At 44.0% G+C, this 19,167-nt stretch overlaps 1 protein-coding gene across 2 annotated transcripts; it reads left to right on the top strand.

The window, feature by feature from the left end:
- Positions 1 to 17,263, top strand: ddhd1b (DDHD domain containing 1b). Of its 2 annotated transcripts, none has more exons than XM_041865148.2 (13): positions 1 to 1,143; positions 1,364 to 1,546; positions 1,934 to 2,062; positions 2,351 to 2,498; positions 2,836 to 2,945; positions 3,312 to 3,418; positions 4,090 to 4,349; positions 7,270 to 7,348; positions 7,465 to 7,614; positions 7,893 to 7,957; positions 8,111 to 8,292; positions 14,155 to 14,406; positions 16,163 to 17,263. In XM_041865148.2, exons 1-13 carry the CDS (start codon positions 351 to 353, stop codon positions 16,345 to 16,347), a joined length of 2,643 nt encoding a protein of 880 aa, XP_041721082.1. In that variant the 5' UTR covers positions 1 to 350; the 3' UTR covers positions 16,348 to 17,263. The 2 variants fall into 2 exon arrangements, with proteins under 2 accessions (XP_041721082.1, XP_041721081.1); XM_041865147.2 differs by having other exon boundaries at positions 1,364 to 1,567.
- Positions 17,264 to 19,167: the final 1,904 nt, after the last annotated feature.

Raw genomic sequence — 19,167 nt, 5'->3', positions numbered from 1 at the left:
CGTAGCCTATCATTGTAATTCTGTTGTAAGGAAATCGCAGATTGGTATGCGAATAGAATAAGTGAACAGGTAAACCTACTGGCAGTGACAAAATGAGTCTCTGAGTAGTAGGATATCTATCAATAATTTCAAGAAGTCTCATTTTCGGTAGCCTATTTCTGAATGAGAGTGGATGAACCGGCGCAAAGATGGTGGCATTTGCGGTAAGCAAGAAGAAGGTTTGGAAACCGTTAGTCCTGGACCTATGACTGTCAATAATAAGTCAACAAGAGGCGCAGAAAGAAATACGTTTGAGAACGTAGGCTATATTGTTTTTTAGGCAACAAGCTGTTGAATTGTTTTGTGAAGTCATGAGCAATTTTAAGGACATTAAGTCGACTACCCGTCGATTGAGCTCGGATAATAATTCCGTGAGCAGCAATGACTGGGATATGGCCAATGATGTGTTTGTGTCCTGCTACGAGGAACCGATGGGAGAGACTATGCACGGGGAGATGGACTCGGTCCAGTCCGGCTTGGAAATGCACCTGCCTCCGCTGCTGCTAGGCGATCATCGTTTATCTCAAGACGGCATGATATTGGGCCTAGTAGAGGAAACTTACTCGGGCTATCACTCTCTCTCCGACTCGGGGACAGGCTATTTGGACATCACAAACGACCTGAAGTACACCGAAAGTGATGGGAATGTGACTACAAAGAAGCGGAACCGCTCCAACAGTTCCAGGCACCGTGGGGAGGTCGTCACCGAGCTGGGACCCGAGGAAGTGCGATGGTTCTACAAAGAGGACAAGAGAACCTGGAAGCCATTTGTTGGACACGACTCTTTGAAAATTGAAGTAATTTACCGCAAATTATGTGAAATAAACCCCTGCAAGGTGAAATGTCGCAGTCCCGCCACCGAACCAGAGGACGCCAATGGGTCAGCCACTGGGTCCGAGGCCCAACCGGAGAATGTGGCGGAGGGGGGAGCCGTTCAAGCGGAGCCGGCAACAGGGGATCGGGAAGGTGGAGGGGAGGGAGGATACGAGACGGATGAAATCGACCTGGATTCCATAAGTGTCAACATTGAGGCTGTTTGCGTAAGAGGGGGTCTCTATGAGGTGGATGTCAAAGAGAAAGAATGTTACCCCGTCTACTGGAACCGTAAGTAGCCTATTCTTATCACTATATATTTTTATGTCATGCTGTTTGTCTTATTAATCCTGGTTTTATCACACTGATACCAGTCCTATTCAATAAGCATGTCATAACAGTCCCACATCTATCAGAGCACAGAGCAAAGTTAGCCTACTGCTCATTCAATCCTGCTCATTCAATACAGTTGGACCGACATGACCATACATCACAACCCCTTTGTCCACAGAGCAGGACCGTATTCCTGTGATGAGGGGCCAGTGGTTCATCGACGGCACATGGCTTCCTCTGGAGGAGGACGAGAGTGACCTCATCGAGCTAGAGCACCTGGCCCATTTTCGTGGCCACCAGATGAGGGAGATCTACGAGACCGCCACCGAAGTGGTGACCACCACAGTGGACAGCAAGGACGGTAAAGTGGATGGACTCAATGGCAAGTGGGACGGGGGCGTGCCATGTGGGGCGTTGGGCGTGACAGTGTCAATGAAGGGTGTATGTGTCACATTCTATGTGAATGATATAGATGAACACACACCGGTTCTGGGCCCAAAAACAAACACTAGAACATCGCACATGGCTACCACAGAAAGCAAAAACAAGTGATTCTTATTGGACAATTTCATATCCGTTCTGAACAATGTTCTTCTGTTTAGTGCCTACTGAACACGACCCTTGATTGAGTGCATGCAAATGGTGTATGGAAGTGGGATTTCTACAAAAGTCACTGGAGACTTAATTCACATTAACGGAAGGAAGTTATTAGGTCGATGTTAATTAATGTTCGTCGTGATTCTTTCAGCAATCCACAGTTTGAAACTAAGCCGAAGCCATGTGGACTGGCACAGTGTGGACGAGGTGTATCTCTACAGTGACGCCACCACCTCCAAGATCGCACGGACTGTCACCCAGAGACTGGGCTTCTCCAAAGGTTTGTATCCCCACTGACATCAAATAAGAATCCTCTTTGTTTCACTGCCTACAAGATCGTGTATAACACCTAACTTAAAACCTGCAGGTACAATTGTGCATCTATGGTTATAATGCATTATAAGCCTTGTCATAAGCATGTATGACGCCCTTATAATGTATTTTTTTTTTAATCTCATAATGATCCTGACTAAAAACATCAATTTTGAAAGAAAGATCTAGCAATTTTGTGGCATTTGCTCAAATACTGTGTTTAAGAGCTGGTATAATTCCCCTGTGTCCTCCTCAGCTGGCAGTAGTGGAACGCGTCTCCATCGGGGCTATGTGGAGGAGGCAGCGCCCGAAGACACACCGCCCGAAACAACACACATTGTCTTTGTGGTGCATGGGATTGGCCAGAAGATGGATCAGGGCCGTATCATCAGGAACACAAGCATGTGAGTGACAGGAACAAGGAACTCTGTTATATTATTGTATAAAACCCTATCAGACCCTGTCATAGGGTTTTATACAATCTCATATGTTTAAAATATGGTATTATTATAGGGAAAGTGAACAGAGTGGGAGAAAGGATACCAACGAGTGGTCCTGGAGGATTCAATCTAAAGTTGTCACGGAACCATTGTTTATGATCAGTTATTAACAGCTATGTTGTGCAATAATAATGCGCTTATAAAGCTTCATGAAGACGGTATTACTAGAAAATATTTCCAAACATTCTTAGTAATGTAATGTTTATGTGCATCCGTGTCTTTGCCATTACTTGTTCTATAGGATGAGGGACGCTGCTAGGAAGATGGAGGAGAAGCATTTCTCAGATCGTTCCACAGAGCATGTGGAGTTCCTTCCTGTGGAGTGGAGGTCTAAACTGTGCCTGGATGGTGGTATGTATGGCCAGTTTGGCCACACCTACTTTGTAACCTATTGAAGACCTGAGTGGTGGAAAACGTTGTTGCCAATAAACCACATGGTAGCATAGATTGCAGGGTGCAGAGTCTGTTTTTATCGTTTGCTCCGGCACGTGCTCAAAGACAATGGATATGTGTATGTTTATCTTTTTCTTGTCTCTCTTGCAATGAGACAAACCTGTATACATAAAAGTTATAAAATAAAATATCACTTTAAGTAGTAACATCAGCTATTAGTGTGTATAGATCATTTTGCTTGTAGACCCACTGTTTGATGTACCGGAGGGACTGAAATGTCTTTGTAGGTGACTTGGTGTGTGTGTGATTGTGTGATGGTTGCAGACACTGTTGACTCCATCACTCCAGACAAAGTTCGAGGACTCAGGGACATGCTCAACAGCAGTGCAATGGACATCATGTACTACACCAGCCCTCTGTACAGAGACGAGGTGAGATTCTCTTTTATCTCTGTCCCTGTCTCTCTCTGTCCCTGTCTCTCTCTCTCTCTCTCTCTCTCTCTCTCTCTCTCTCTCTCTCTCTCTCTCTCTCTCTCTCTCTCTCTCTCTCTCTCTCGTCTCTGTCTCTCTCTCTCTCTCTCTCTCTCTCTCTCTCTCTCTCTCTCTCTATATATATATATATATCTCTCTCTCTCTCTCTCTCTCTCTCTCTCTCTCTCTCTCTCTCTCTCTCTCTCTCTCTCTCTCTCTCTCTCTCTCTCTCTCTCTCTCTCTCTCTCTCTCTCTCTCTCTCTCTCTCTCTCTCTCTCTCACACATGTGCAGTCTGTAAGATTTCTAATGGTAAATTAATGACACCACCCATTCATTAATATTCAAAATAAATTAAGTCCTATGAGCCGTCCTCCCCATTTAATGTATGTTGGTTGTAGAGTAGACAACTATAGGGGCCCACTGGTCACTGTGAGTCAAATAAACATACAGTAGGATGATACTGTCCACTTTCACATTCAATATGTCTAGACACACATACACAGACACACTTGTCTGCATGTTCCATGCATATTTTACCACATACACACTCAATCTCAAACTCTAATATCTACCAATTTGCAGTTGCAGCCTAATACACAAATGTAATTCATCATGCTTTGTGTGTCTGTAGATCACTAGGGGTCTAACTCAGGAGCTGAATCGTCTATACACACTCTTCTGCATGCGGAACCCTGAGTTTGAGGAGAGTGGCAGGGTGTCCATCGTGTCCCACTCCCTGGGTTGTGTCATAACCTTCGACATCATGACAGGCTGGGACCCCGTACGCTTCCATCATGAAGAACGATCGCCGGACCCAAAAGAGATGCAAGAGTGCTGGCCAAGCTATCAGGAGCGTCAACTACAAGAGGAGCTGAGACTCACACGACTCAGGTAGGTAGACACTCAATAGCCAGGGTCATGCTCTACCTGTGCAGAGCACATGCCCCTTTGCCCTTCCAGTTTCCCAAGTGCCCTTTTGGGTGGTGGTATAATTTCCCCCAAAAAATATTATTTTGTTTTGTCATTGTTGTTTGAAACCCACTGCCCGCAAGTCATCATCAAGTTCGCTACCCCCACCCTGTCCGTTGGTTGCGCCTGTTGAGCTGCCCTGTACGGAGCTTGTGCTCTCCCGATATCCAAACATGCATGGCTTGAGAAATGCGGTCACAGGTCATGTTTCTAGCTAGCTACCTAGTTTAAATATCAACAGTACTGCCAACAGTATCCCCCCACCCCAGGCTTGACTCATTCCGGGTCAAACGGGATGCCGGGCGTGCTTTGGCAGTACTCGCTGGTCCTGATAGGACCCAGGCCACACCCCCTCCTCTTTATAGAGCCCCACAGTGGAGGTGTCATAATACCAATAAAACCTAGCGGTCAAACAGAAATGGTTCCAATCGTTTTTCCACCATTAATTTTTCCCAAAGGGGATTTTAGAAACACTTAAAATAAGGGCTGTGTTTCGTGTAGGCTTACCCTGGCGTGATGTTTTGATAACCATGTACATTTATCTCGGACAAGGTGACTTTTATCAATATATTCGGCTCTATTTACTCTCAGATTCGAAAATGCTAATTAGCATCAAAGTAGACATCATGCAAGACTACAAATCCCTGCAAGCTCCTGCACGTCATCTCTAGCGGGCACCTTTGCTGACAGGTAAATGTAAAGAAATGTAGCCAATTTATTCTTGACTACATGTAGGTAACATTAGATAGTTAATGCAGAGATTCTTACCTTTGCCTCGATTCGTCAGTCTTGTCCAGATCATCATAGCATTTGTAGTTCTTTATGATAGCCACATTAGCAGCTAATTAGCATTTCATTTGTTGGAGGTAAATACAGGCGAATATATTGATAAACGTCACCTTGTCCGAGAGATTTAATGGGTTATCAAAACGTCACATCAGGGTTAGCCTACACGAAACACTGCCCTTATTTTAAGTTCTAAAATCCCCTATGGGAAAAATGTATGGTGGAAAAAACGATTGTAACCATTTCCCTGTTTGACCGCTAGGTTTTAAAATAAATAAACTTTAAATAGTTTTTAAAAACTGTGCTGCCACAGCATTTGATTAACACTTGATTTAGCCTACATTATCATCAATATTGGGTCTGATTGGATGATACCCACAGCAGAGAGAGGGAGAAAGACATATAGAGGTAAATCATTTACATTTTAGTCATTTAGCAGACGCTCTTATCCAGATCGACTTACAGTTAGTGAGTGCATACATTTTCATACTGGCCCCCCGTGGGAAATGAACCCACAACCCTGGCGTTGCAAGCACCGTGCTCTACCAACTGAGCTACAGGGGACCACAATCACAATCACAATCAGTAAAAGAAATTGAGCTAGCTAACTTGTAGATTTACATCAATCATCAACATCAATGCTCAGCTGATAGCACACCCTTTTTTCCCGATGTCAGTCATGTCTTTAGGAGGCACTGTAACTAGCTTGTTTACCATTTGTGATGATGAGTGAGTGTGTTGTTGCAGAAATAAATAGGCCTATGCCGAGATACACTATATACAAAAGTATGTGGACAGCCATTCAAATTAGTGGATTTGGCTATTTCAGCCACACCAGTTGTTGACAGGTGTATAAAATCGAGCACACAGCCATGCAATCTCCATAGACAAACATTGGCAGTAGAATGGCCTTACTGGAGAGCTCAGTGACTTTCAACGTGGCACCGTCATAGGATGCCACCTTTCCCACAAGTCATTTCGTCAAATTTCTGCCCTGCTAGTGCTGTTATTGTGAAGTGGAAATGTCTAGGAGCAACAACGGCTCAGCCGCGAAGTGGTAGGCCACACAAGCTCACAGAACGGGACCGCCGAGTGCTGAAGCACGTAGCCTGTAAAAATCCCTTGTCCTCGGTTGCAGCACTCACTACCGAGTTCCAAATTGCCTCTGGAAGCAACGTCAGCACATGAACTGTTCGTCGGGAGCTTCATGAAATGGGTTTCCATAGCCGAGCAGCCGCACACAAGCCTAAGATCACCATGCGCAATGCCAAGCGTCGGCTGGAGTGGTGTAAAGATCGCAGCCATTGGACTCTGGAGCAGTGGAAACGCGTTCTCTGGAGTGATGAATCACGCTTCACCATCTGGCAGTCCGACGGACGAATCTGGGTTTGGCAAATGCCATGGGAACGCTACCTGCCTGAATGCATAGTACCAACTGTAAAGTTTGGTGGAATAATGGTCAGGGGCTGTTTTTCATGGTTCGGGCTAGGCCCCTTAGTTCCAGTGAAGGGAAATCTTAACGCTACAGCATAAAATGACGTTCTAGACGATTCTGTGCTTCCAACTTTGTGGCAACAGTTTGGGGGAAGGCCCTTTCTTGTTTCAGCATGACAATATCCCTGTGCACAAAGCGAGGTCCATAGAAAAATTGTTTGTCAACCCCATCAAACACCTTTGGGATTAATTGGAATGCCGACTGCGAGCCAGGCCTAATCCCCCAACATCAGTGCCCGACCTCACTAATGCTCTTGAGGCGGAATGGAAGCAAATCCCCGCAGCAATGTTCCAACATCTAGTGGAAAGCCTTCCCAGAAGAGTGGAGGCTGTTATAGCAGCAAAGCGGGGACCAACTCCATATTAATGCCCATGATTTTGGAATGAGATGTTCGACGAGCAGGTGTCCACATACTTGTAGTCATGTAGTGTATGAATTATTTTGCTACGGTGTGCACTATTGAATACGACCCAGATCCCACTGTCATTTGTACCCAGTGTTGAATGTTTATGTTTCATTTACAATTGTGTGATAATATTGGTGTTGCATTCATGTCTAAAGGTTACGGGATTTGGAAAATCAGTTTGCTGGTTTGCAATCCCCATCATCTGAAGGTTCTTCTTCAGCCTTGAAATTTAAGGTGACGTTGACAAATTCCATATTCCATTCCTTCTAATTGTTATGACAGACAGATTGAGCCATGGATTTAACAGCGGTTCCGCTCTGACGTTCTCTGTGCCTTTTATTTTGTTCTAGGTGGAGAACTTCTTTTGCATGGGTTCTCCGCTGGCCGTGTTCTTGGCGTTGCGAGGGATCCGACCGGGGAACAATGTGACCCAGGATCACATCTTACCCAAATCCATCTGCCAACGTCTCTTCAATGTTTTTCATCCTACCGACCCTGTGGTGAGCCAACCAACTGAAACCAGACAGTAGAGTCATTCAGCCATGCAGTCAGTCACTGATGGTATACTGTAGTAGATCCGTAAAAGATTGGAAAGGAAATGGGCTTGGGAAGGGCTTTGGTAGGGGTGGACAGATACCTGCTGTTTCCGTTTCCGCTTCCAGAATCAAATAAAGTGGCTAGCTAGCTAGTGCACGTAAGATTAGTTTTTTGGTTCCGGTTCCGAGATTGCTGATGGCATGATGGATGTGCTTAATGATGCCTGTGGCTGTATTTTCAGGCGTACCGATTGGAGCCGCTGATCTTAAAGAACTACAGTAACATTTCACCTGTCCAAATACACTGGTGAGTAGTGGATTGAGTATATATTTTTGAATAGAATAGATCACACACATTGGGAGCAGCACAGAACCGGTGGCAGAGCAGCACCCTTGGAGCAGTTTTGTACGAATCAGTGTTTGTGAATGTCATGTATTGTATTGTGACCGGGATCTACAGGTATAACACAAGTAGCCCGACTCCGTACGACCAGATCCGTCCCACGCTTCTCAACCCTGCACTGAAGGAAACTGCATCTGTCTCGGACACGGAGAGCCTCCCTAGCCCCTGTACCTCCCCTCCTCAGGCCCGAAGACACTACGGAGAGTCCATTACAAACCTGGGGAAAGCCAGCATTATGGGTGAGAGAGGGAGTGAGAGATGGGGGAGGGAGGAAGGGAGAGACATAGGGTCTTTCAGTGATGGATTCTTAATTTCTATCATCTTGCTTTTTAGACTTTGCTCTTTGTTTATCTTGTTGGTGTTTTTTACTTTGGTCTTTCCTGAAATTGGCTTATTTTGTTATTTCATAGTAGAGGGAGTGGGCTGTTAGGCTTTAGTCAAGGACAGACCCACCCATTAATATATACAGTTGAAGTCGGAAGTTTACATACACTTAGGTTGGAGTCATTCAATCTCGTTTTTCAACCACTTCACAAATTTCTTGTTAACAAACTATAGTTTTGGCAAGTCGGTTAGGACATCTACTTTGTGCATGACACAAGTCATTTTTCCAACAATTCTTTACAGACAGATTATTTCACTTATAATTCACTGTATCACAATTCCAGTGGGTCAGAAGTTTACATACACTAAGTTGACTGTGCCTTTAAACAGCTTGGAAAATTCCAGAAAATGATGTAATGGATTTATAAGCGTCTGATAGGCTAATTGACATAATTTGAGTCAATTGGAGGTGTACCTGTGGATGTATTTCAAGGCCTACCTTCAAACTCAGTGCTTCTTTGCTTGACATCATGGGAAAATCAAAAGAAATCAGCCAAGACCTCAGAAAGAAATGTGTAGACCTCCACAAGTCTGGTTCATCCTTTGGAGCAATTTCCAAACGCCTGAAGGTACCACGTTCATCTGTACAAACAATAGTATGCAAGTATAAACACCATTGGACCATGCAGCCGTCATACCGCTCAGGAAGGAGACACGTTCTGTCTCCTAGAGATGAACGTACTTTGGTGCGAATCAATCGAAGAACAACAGCAAAGGACCATGCGAAGATGCTGGAGGAATCAGGTACAAAAGTATCTATATCCACAGTAAAACGAGTCATATATCGACATAACCTGAAAGGCCGCTCAGCAAGGAAGAAGCCAATGCTCCAAAACCGCCATAAAAAAGCCAGACTACGGTTTGCAACTGCACATGGGGACAAAGATCGTACTTTTTGGAGAAATGTCCTCTGCTCTGATGAAACAAAAATAGAACTGTTTGGCCATAATGACCATCGTTATGTTTGGAGGAAAGAGGGGGACGCTTGCAAGCCGAAGAACACCATCCCAACCGTGAAGCACGGGGGTGTCAGCATTATGCTGTGGGGGTGATTTGCTGCAGGAGGGACTGGTGCACTTCACAAAATAGATGGCATCATGAGGAAGGAAAATTATGTGGATATATTGAAGCAACATCTCAAGACATCAGTCAGGAAGTTAAAGCTTGGTCGCAAATGGGTCTTCCAAATGGACAATGACCCCAAGCATACTTCCAAAGTTGTGGCAAAATGGCTTAAGGACAACAAAGTTAAGGTATTGGAGTGGCCATCACAAAGCCCTGACCTCAATCCTATAGAATATTTGTGGGCAGAACTGAAAAAGCGTGTGCAAGCAAGGAGGCCTACAAACCTGACTCAGTTACACCAGCTCTGTCAGGAGGAATGGGCCAAAAGTCACACAACTTACTGTGGGAAGCTTGTGGAAGGCTACCCGAAACGTTTCACCCAAGTTAAACAATTTTAAAGCAATCCTACCAAATAATAATTGAGTGTATGTAAACTTCTGACTCACTGGGAATGTGATGAAAGAAATAAAAGCTGAAATAAATCATTCTCTCTACCATTATCCTGACATTTCACATTCTTAAAATAAAGTGGTGATCCTAACTGACCTAAGACAGGGAATTTTTACTAGGATTAAATGTCAGGAATTGTGAAAAACTGAGTTTAAATGTATTTGGCTAAGGTGTATGTAAACTTCCGACTTCAACTGTATATATATATATATATATATATATATATATATATATATATATACAGTACCAGTCAAAAGTTTGGACACACCTGCTCATTGCAGGGTTTTTCTTTATTTTTACTATTTTCTACACTGTAGAATAATAGTGAAGACATCAAAACTATGAAATAACACATATGGGATCATGTAGTAACCAAAAAAGTGTTAAACAAATCAAAATATATTTTATTTTTGAGATTCTTCAAAGTAGCCACCCCTTGCCTTGATGACAGCTTTGCACACTCATGGCATTATCTCAACCAGCTTCATGAGGTAGTCACTTGGAATACATTTCAATTAACAGGTGTGCCTTGTTAATCGTTAATTTGTGGAATTTCTTTCCTTAATGCATTTGAGCCAATCAGTTGTGTTGTGACAAGGTAGGGGTGGTATACAGAAGATAGCCCTATTTGGTAAAAGACCAAGTCCATATTATGGCAAGAACAGCTCAAATAAGCAAAGAGAAACAACTGTCCATCATTACTTTAAGACATGAAGGTCAGTCAATTTGGATATTTTCAAGAACTTTGAAAGTTTCTTCAAGTGCGGTCGCAAAAACCATCAAGCACTATGATGAAACTGGCTCTCATGAGGACTGCCACAGGAAAGGAAAACCCAGAGTTACCTCTGCTGCAGAGGATAGGTTCATTAGAGTTACCTGCCTCAGAAATTGCAGCCCAAATAAATGCTTCACAGAGTTCAAGTAACAGACACATCTCAACATGAACTGTTCAGAGGAGACTGCGCGAATCAGGCCTTCATGGTTGAATTGCTGCAAAGAAACCACTACTAAAGGACACCAATAATAAGAAGAGACTTGCTTGGGCCAAGAAACACGAGCAATGGACATTAGACCGGTGGAAATCTGTCCTTTGGTCTGATGAGTCCAAATTTGAGATTTTTGGTTCCAACCGCTGTGTCTTTGTGAGACGCAGTGTAAGTGAACGGATGATCGCCGCATGTGTGGTTCCCACCACGAAGCATGGAGGAGGAGGTGTGATGGTGTGGGAGTGCTTTGCGGGTGACACTGTCTGTGATTTATTTAGAATTCAAGGCACACTTAACCAGCATGGCTACCACAGCATTCTGCAGCGATACGCCATCCCATCTGGTTTGCGCTTAGTGGGACTATCATTTGTTTTTCAACAGGATAATGACCCAACACACCTCCAGGCTGTGTAAGGGCTGTTTGACCACGAAGGAGAGTGATGGATTGCTGCATTAGATGACCTGATTTCCACAATCCCCCAACCTCAACCCAATTGAGATGGTTTGGGACGAGTCGGACGGCAGAGTGAAGGAAAAGCAGCCAACATGTGCTCAGCATATGTGGGAACTCCTTCAAGACTGTTGGAAAAGCATTCCAGGTGAAGCTGGTTGAGAGAATGCCAAGAGTGTGCAAAGCTGTCATCAAGGCAAAGGGTGGCTATTTGAAGGATCTGAAATATAAAATACACTGCTTAAAAAAATAAAGGGAACACTTAAACAACACAATGTAACTCCAAGTCAATCACACTTCTGTGAAATCAAACTGTCCACTTAGGAAGCAACACTGATTGACAATAAATGTCACATGCTGTTGTGCAAATGGAATAGACAACAGGTGGAAATTATAGGCAATTAGCAAGACACCCCCAATAAAGGAGTGGTTCTGCAGGTGGTGACCACAGACCACTTCTCAGTTCCTATGCTTCCTGGCTGATGTTCTGGTCACTTTTGAATGCTGGCGGTGCTTTCACTCTAGTGGTAGCATGAGACGGAGTCTACAACCCACACAAGTGGCTCAGGTAGTGCAGCTCATCCAGGATGGCACATCAATGCGAGCTGTGGCAAGAAGGTTTGCTGTGTCTGTCAGCGTAGTGTCCAGAGCATGGAGGCGCTACCAGGAGACAGGCCAGTACATCAGGAGACGTGGAGGAGGCCGTAGGAGGGCAACAACCCAGCAGCAGGACCGCTACCTCCGCCTTTGTGCAAGGAGGAGCAGGAGGAGCACTGCCAGAGCCCTGCAAAATGACCTCCAGCAGGCCACAAATGTGCATGTGTCTGCTCAAACGGTCAGAAACAGACTCCATGAGGGTGGTATGAGGGCCCGACGTCCACAGGTGGGGGTTGTGCTTACAGCCCAACAACGTGCAGGACGTTTGGCATTTGCCAGAGAACACCAAGATTGGCAAATTCGCCACTGGCGCCCTGTGCTCTTCACAGATGAAAGCAGGTTCACACTGAGCACATGTGACAGACGTGACAGAGTCTGGAGACGCCGTGGAGAATGTTCTGCTGCCTGCAACATCCTCCAGCATGACCGGTTTGGTGGTGGGTCAGTCATGGTGTGGGGTGGCATTTCTTTGGGGGGCCGCACAGCCCTCCATGTGCTCGCCAGAGGTAGCCTGACTGCCATTAGGTCCCGAGATGAGATCCTCAGACCCCTTGTGAGACCATATGCTGGTGCGGTTGGCCCTGGTTTCCTCCTAATGCAAGACAATGCTAGACCTCATTTGGCTGAAGTGTGTCAGCAGTTCCTGCAAGAGGAAGGCATTGATGCTATGGACTGGCCCGCCCGTTCCCCAGACCTGAATCCAATTGAGCACATCTGGGACATCATGTCTCGCTCCATCCACCAACGCCACGTTGCACCACAGACTGTCCAGGAGTTGGCGGATGCTTTAGTCCAGGTCTGGGAGGAGATCCCTCAGGAGACCATCCGCCACCTCATCAGGAGCATGCCCAGGCGTTGTAGGGAGGTCATACAGGCACGTGGAAGCCACACACACTACTGAGCCTCATTTTGACTTGTTTTAAGGACATTACATCAAAGTTGGATCAGCCTGTAGTGTGGTTTTCCACTTTAATTTTGAGTGTGACTCCAAATCCAGACCTCCATGGGTTGATAAATTTGATTTCCATTGATAATTTGTGTGTGATTTTGTTGTCAGCACATTCAACTATGTAAAGAAAAAAGTATTTAATAAGAGTATTTCATTCATTCAGATCTAGGATGTGTTATTTTAGTGTTCCCTTAATTTTTTTGAGCAGTGTAGAAATTTGTTTAACACTTTTTTGGTTACTACTTGACTCCATATGTGCTATTTCATAGTTTTGATGTCTTCACTATTATTCTACAATGTAAATGTCACGATCGTCTGGAACAGAGGACCAAGGCGCAGCGTTGAAAGTGAACATGCTCTTTTATTAGTGATTTACCGAACAAAAACGATAACGTGCCGTCCACAGTCTAACACAAACCACACTGGAACAAGATCCCACAAACACTGTGGGAAAACTGGCTGCTTAAGTATGGCTCCCAATCAGAGACAACAAGCAACAGCTGATACTCGTTGCCTCTGATTGAGAACCACACTGGCCAACATAGAAACACAAATACTAGAATAGAACGTAGAACCAAAACACATAGACTCTACACACCCTGGCTCAACATATTAGAGTCCCCAGAGCCAGGGTGTGACAGTAAACAAAATTAAAAATAAAGAAACACCCTTGAATGAGTAGGTGTGTCCAACCGTTTGACTGGCACTGTATGTGTAACTATTCTTTAATTATGTGTAAAGACCTAATTTGAGCTGTCTGAAACAGAAGTAGCTTGCATAGCTGATATAGCAGCAAGCCAAGCACATAATCACTTTCCAGAAAACCCAACCTCAACAAATCAATGGAGAGCCATTAAGTCTTGTCACAGGGATTGACACTATAGGACCTCTGAATAAAAGATTTCCTTCATTCATGATTAGATATTATTATTACAGAACACTTTGCAGTATAGGACCAAGTCTAAGGCATTGATTATTTAAATCAATGGGGGTGATATGTACAGTATAAATGTTCACTTGTTTTCCTGCCTATATCTGTGAGAAGTTATTAGACTTAAATGTGTTGTCCTGGCCTCTGCCATGCGATCGGGAGAGTGTGTGTGTGTGTGTGTGTGTGCTTGTCTGTCTTTGAGTTTCGCTGTGTTCTCTTTCTCGGCAGGCGCGGCAAGTCTCGGTAAAGGCATCGGCGGGATCTTCTTCTCCCGCTTCTCACGCTCAAGTGGTCATGTGGGCGGCGTGGAGGAGGAGCCTTCCGACTCGGAGGGTGGGGTCTCGGAGGTGGATAATGCCATATCGGGAGAGGAGGGCGTGGCTGCGGAGTTAGAGGAGAAGTTACAGGTAGTCGAGGAGACGAGGGAAATAGAGCACTCCATGTCTCGTTCCACCTCGGCTATCCTGGACAACACCACATGTACGTATCCCTATACCGGACCTATTTAACCAGGCACCTACCTTAGTGCTCCCCACAGACCTGGATCAAATATGTATTGCAAATATTTGATACTGAATACTTGAGGTGTGCTTGATTTAGCTTGTCAGGCACAATCAATCAATCAGTCAATCAGTCAAATGTACAGTGAGGGAAAAAAGTATTTGATCCCCTGCTGATTTTGTACGTTTGCCCACTGACAAAGAAATGATCAGTCTATAATTTTAATGGTAGGTTTATTTGAACAGTGAGAGACAGAATAACAACAACAAAAATCCAGAAACACGCATGTCAAAAATGTTATAAATTGATTTGCATTTTAATGAGGGAAATAAGTATTTGACCCCCTCTCAATCAGAAAGATTTCTGGGCTCCCAGGTGTCTTTTATACAGTCCGGGGATAGCACTCTTAAAGGGAGTGCTCCTAATCTCAGTTTGTTACCTGTATAAAAGACACCTGTCCACAGAAGCAATCAATCAATCAGATTCAAAACTCTCTACCATGGCCAAGACCAAAGAGTTCTCCAAGGATGTCAGGGAGAAGATTGTAGACCTACACAAGGCTGGAATGGGCTACAAGACCATCGCCAAGCAGCTTGGTGAGAAGGTGACAACAGTTGGTGCGATTATTCGCAAATGGAAGAAACACAAAAGAACTGTCAATCTCCCTCGGCCTGGGGCTCCATGCAAGATCTCACCTCGTGGAGTTGCAATGATCATGAGAACGGTGAGGAATCAGCCGGGACCATAGTCACCAAGAAAACAATTGGTAACACACTACGCCGTGAAGGACTGAAATCCTGCTGCGCCCGCAATGTCCCCCTGCTCAAGAAAGCACATATACATGCCCGTCTGAAGTTTGCCAATGAACATCTGAATGATTCAGAGGAGAACTGGTCTCCAGACCTTAATCCCATAGAGAATCTGTGGAGTGGGACAAAATCCCTCCTGAGATGTGTGCAAACATGATGGCCAACTACAAGAAAAGTCTGACTTCTGTGATTGCCAACAAGGGTTTTGCCACCAAGTACTAAGTCATGTTTTGCAGAGGGGTCAAATACTTATTTCCCTCAAATCAATTTATAACATTTTTTTCTGGATTTTGTTGTTGTTATTCTATCTCTAACTGTTCAAAAAAACCTACCATTAAAATAATAGACTGATCATTTCTTTGTCAGTGGGCAAACATACAAAATCAGCAGGGGATCAAATACTTTTCCCCCTCACTGTATCTGTAAAGCCCTTTTTACATCAGCAGTTGTCACAGGGTGCTTTTACAGTAAAACGTTTTCTTTGGCTGTCCCCATAGGAGAACCCTTTTTGGTTCCACGTAGAACCCTCTGTGGAAAGGGTTCTACCTGGAACCAAAAGAGGTTCTTCAAAGGGTTATCCTATGGGGACAGCCAAAGAACCCTTTTTGGTTCTAGATAGCACCTTTTTTTCTGAGTGTATAACCAAACCGGTGTCATAACCAAAAGTGCAAACTCATGTTAGGCAGGCTAAATCAAGCGCATCGTAATTATTTTAAAGTATTTGAACAAGGTATTGGACCCAGGTCTACTCCCTCATATTGTTATCGGAAACCAGCAGTGAACTTTACTATGCACAATGTCCTTTTGACAGAGGTTTCCCTATTGCATTTTCTAACTGTTTTGGCTAGTATTTCAAGTGTGTGTGCGTGTTTGTGTGTTTGTGTGTGTGTTTGTTGTGGAACTCTTTGTCTTTCTGTGTGTTACAGTGGAGTTGGAGAGGCGTATTGACTTTGAGCTGCGAGAGGGCATGGTGGAGAGCCGCTATTGGTCGGCGGTGACCTCTCACACTGCCTATTGGTGTTCACACGACGTGGCACTATTTCTTCTCACTTTCATGTATAGACAGGAGTATCCCACTCAGCTCTCTGAGGATAACCCAGAGTTATCGTAACCCACAGCCAACACACACACACGCAAACACACACACTTGATCTTGCAACCAGACCGAGGAGACATAACTGTGTATCAGAGACCACTCCACAGCCTGTGGTCAGCCTGTGGTCATCTCGTCAGAGACCTTTCCCTTTACTCTATGGTTCTAATAGTGACTGTTCCTCTAATGGTCCCAATGCTGTCAATTCATCCACCATGTGGGTTTATTGAATACTGTCTCCCCTCCAAAGCACCCACCAACCCCAATTAAGACTGTTCCTCTTTCCTGTGACTGTAAACGATGACTGTGTCTCTAGGACTGTGTTGGTGTCGGACACAGCTTTGACTCGGTCTGTGGGACTCCTGAGACTGTAGCCACGGCTCAAGCCTAACCTCTCTCAACTCTGAGCATCAACACTCATTCAGATGTTTAGCCTGTTGAGAGAGTTACATTCAAATCCATCCCTTCATGGTCTGAATGCCTCAGAGAAGAACATTGAAACCCATTCAATTTCATCGTTTGATTTCAACCCGTCAGGTCAATCAAAGTGGATTGTTATGGAAGGGTTGAAGTAGCCAGACGGAACGCTGCACTCACCATTGTTTTATCTGTTCAGTCTGGTTTAACCAGGCTAGGGTTGAAGCCCCTTTAATGATGACGGCATTGGACTGGAGCATACTTATAAAATGCAGCCCTATATACTAACTGTACTGCTACGATGATGTGGGGAGTCGCCAAATTGTTATATGTCATGTTCCCATGTTTACACATGTTTACACATGTTTACACTAACTGACTAACTGCAAGACTAACTGAAAGATACTAATGTTGGATACACAACTTTAGCAAAGTTGCCAAATAATTATATAATATAATATGCCATTTAGCAGACGCTTTTATCCAAAGCGACTTACAGTCATGTGTGCATACATTTTTACGTATGGGTGGTCCCGGGCATCAAACCCACTACCCTGGCGTTACAAGCGCCATGCTCTACCAATTGAGCTACAGAGGACCACAAGCATTTTTGTTTAGCTCTCTCCTATAACTTAGTGGCAGGTTCGGTCTCTTTGCTGATCCATTGGAAGGCAACAGAATTGCTTTGTTCTACTGCGAATTGTCTTGATCGAAAACAGCACTCCATTTGTACTACTAACAGTGACATGTTGTACATATACGGTAGCTTTACATATTTCTGCACTTTCTAGTCAGGCAACAAACAGAGATACAACATATCAGTAAAACAAGAGGAACACACACATGAAGGACCCAAAATGTTTCATGTGCATCCACGGAACTAAACAGAGTTGCAGTGGAGCGGTCTGCAGAGTACACTGCCCTTATTTTTCTAACACTTTATTTAAATCAAGAACTATTCGGGTCAAAATGAAAACGAAGCATGATATGCAGTATGTACATAGACAGGGATGAAGAAGCTCTGCTTAAGATTGTCTTGCTAGAAGTGAGGGATTGTAGCATGCAGGCTCATTGAAAGCCAATTGGAGGGTTCCTCCATGATTATTATTCTTTATTTATTTATTAATTACACTAACACCGAATGACATCACTCATATTGGATCTCTCTGCCATAATCAAGGATCAAGCTTACCATCAGGAAGTTTTTTTTTATATGATTTGTGTAAACACATTATTATGTGTTAGAGAATGACTTTTTACTTTCTTGTGAATGTTTGCTGTTTAAGTTCTCCTCAGATGTGTTTGAGTGCATCCCTTGTTAAGTCATACTGTCAGATTCCTAGGTATGCTACTGTGTCATCCCAATGCATCTTCTCTTACAAATGCCTGATTCACACTATATGGCCGAGCCGAACTGTACTGTGCTGGCACAGATATTTTCTTTTCACTTTGTCCTTTCTAGCATGGTTCCAGCGACTATAGTGGAGGAGTAACCAGGCCAGTCCAATACAGCTCAGCTTAATTCAGTTTGGCTCAGTCATGTGAAAAGAGTATTGAGAGACAACTTGTTTGTGCTTCTCTCCTTGGTTCTGCATATCGTTGTGTACATGTCACACTGTCACTGTTACACTCAAACATAGCAAGCTGATACCTCCTTCTTCCTTATGATACAACTTACCCATTCATGTGCCATAATGTGCAACTGACATAGATGTCTTCTCTTAATTGTGCATAGAGTTGTCATTCTAGGCAAAATGAAGTACTATACCCTAAGGGCATGGAATTGTGATAGATTGTGTTGTGGGTAGTCCATCCTTCAACTGTACTCCCCTTTGCCTTGCACCAGAGGACACTATTTTTCTGTCATGTCTCCGCTCACTGTCCAATCTTCTGTGTCATGCTCATTGCTCACTCTTTTTAACCTGTGTTTTGTTCAAATTAATGACGTAATGCTTAACCTTGGTAAACCTTTTGTTTTACATTAAAATGGATCTCTACAGCTGTCTGTCTGTGGTCTCAGTTCATTCAACTTTACTCATGATCATTCCACCAATTAGGTGCCTTTTGAGTAGTGTTACTTCACCTAATTTTAACGTTCTGTCAAAAAGAGCACATGTTCCACTTAATGAAAAACAGATGGCTTTCAAATCTCCGGAGGTTAAATACAAAAATACTATAGTAAGTGCCAAATAAAGTGATAGGGTTGACCGTAACAGTGTTGACGATTTCATCTTAAGTCAGCCATAAATCCCCTTGTGACAGGGGGAATTGAAGCCTGTTGTGTGCAACAGGAAGGGGCAATTGAATGCAAGCTCCCAAAAAATGTTTTCTTTAGAAAGAAATTCTAGCCTGTCTATCTATAGGTAACAGGGTTGACATGTTATTTACATTTACATTTACGTCATTTAGCAGATGCTCTTA

Source organism: Coregonus clupeaformis, chromosome 36 (assembly GCF_020615455.1).
Source record: "Coregonus clupeaformis isolate EN_2021a chromosome 36, ASM2061545v1, whole genome shotgun sequence".
NCBI classification, from domain to species: Eukaryota; Metazoa; Chordata; class Actinopteri; order Salmoniformes; family Salmonidae; genus Coregonus; species Coregonus clupeaformis.
This window is presented reverse-complemented; position numbering and strand designations above follow the sequence as displayed.

Bases quoted from the DNA above. Each gene is read 5' to 3' on its own strand.
- ddhd1b (XM_041865147.2), top strand. From the start codon at position 351: ATGAGCAATTTTAAGGACATTAAGTCGACTACCCGTCGATTGAGCTCG. The intron at 3,419-4,089 runs GTGAGATTCTCT...GTGTGTCTGTAG, and splicing joins GCCCTCTGTACAGAGACGAG to ATCACTAGGGGTCTAACTCA. The intron at 8,293-14,154 runs GTGAGAGAGGGA...CTTTCTCGGCAG, and splicing joins GGGGAAAGCCAGCATTATGG to GCGCGGCAAGTCTCGGTAAA.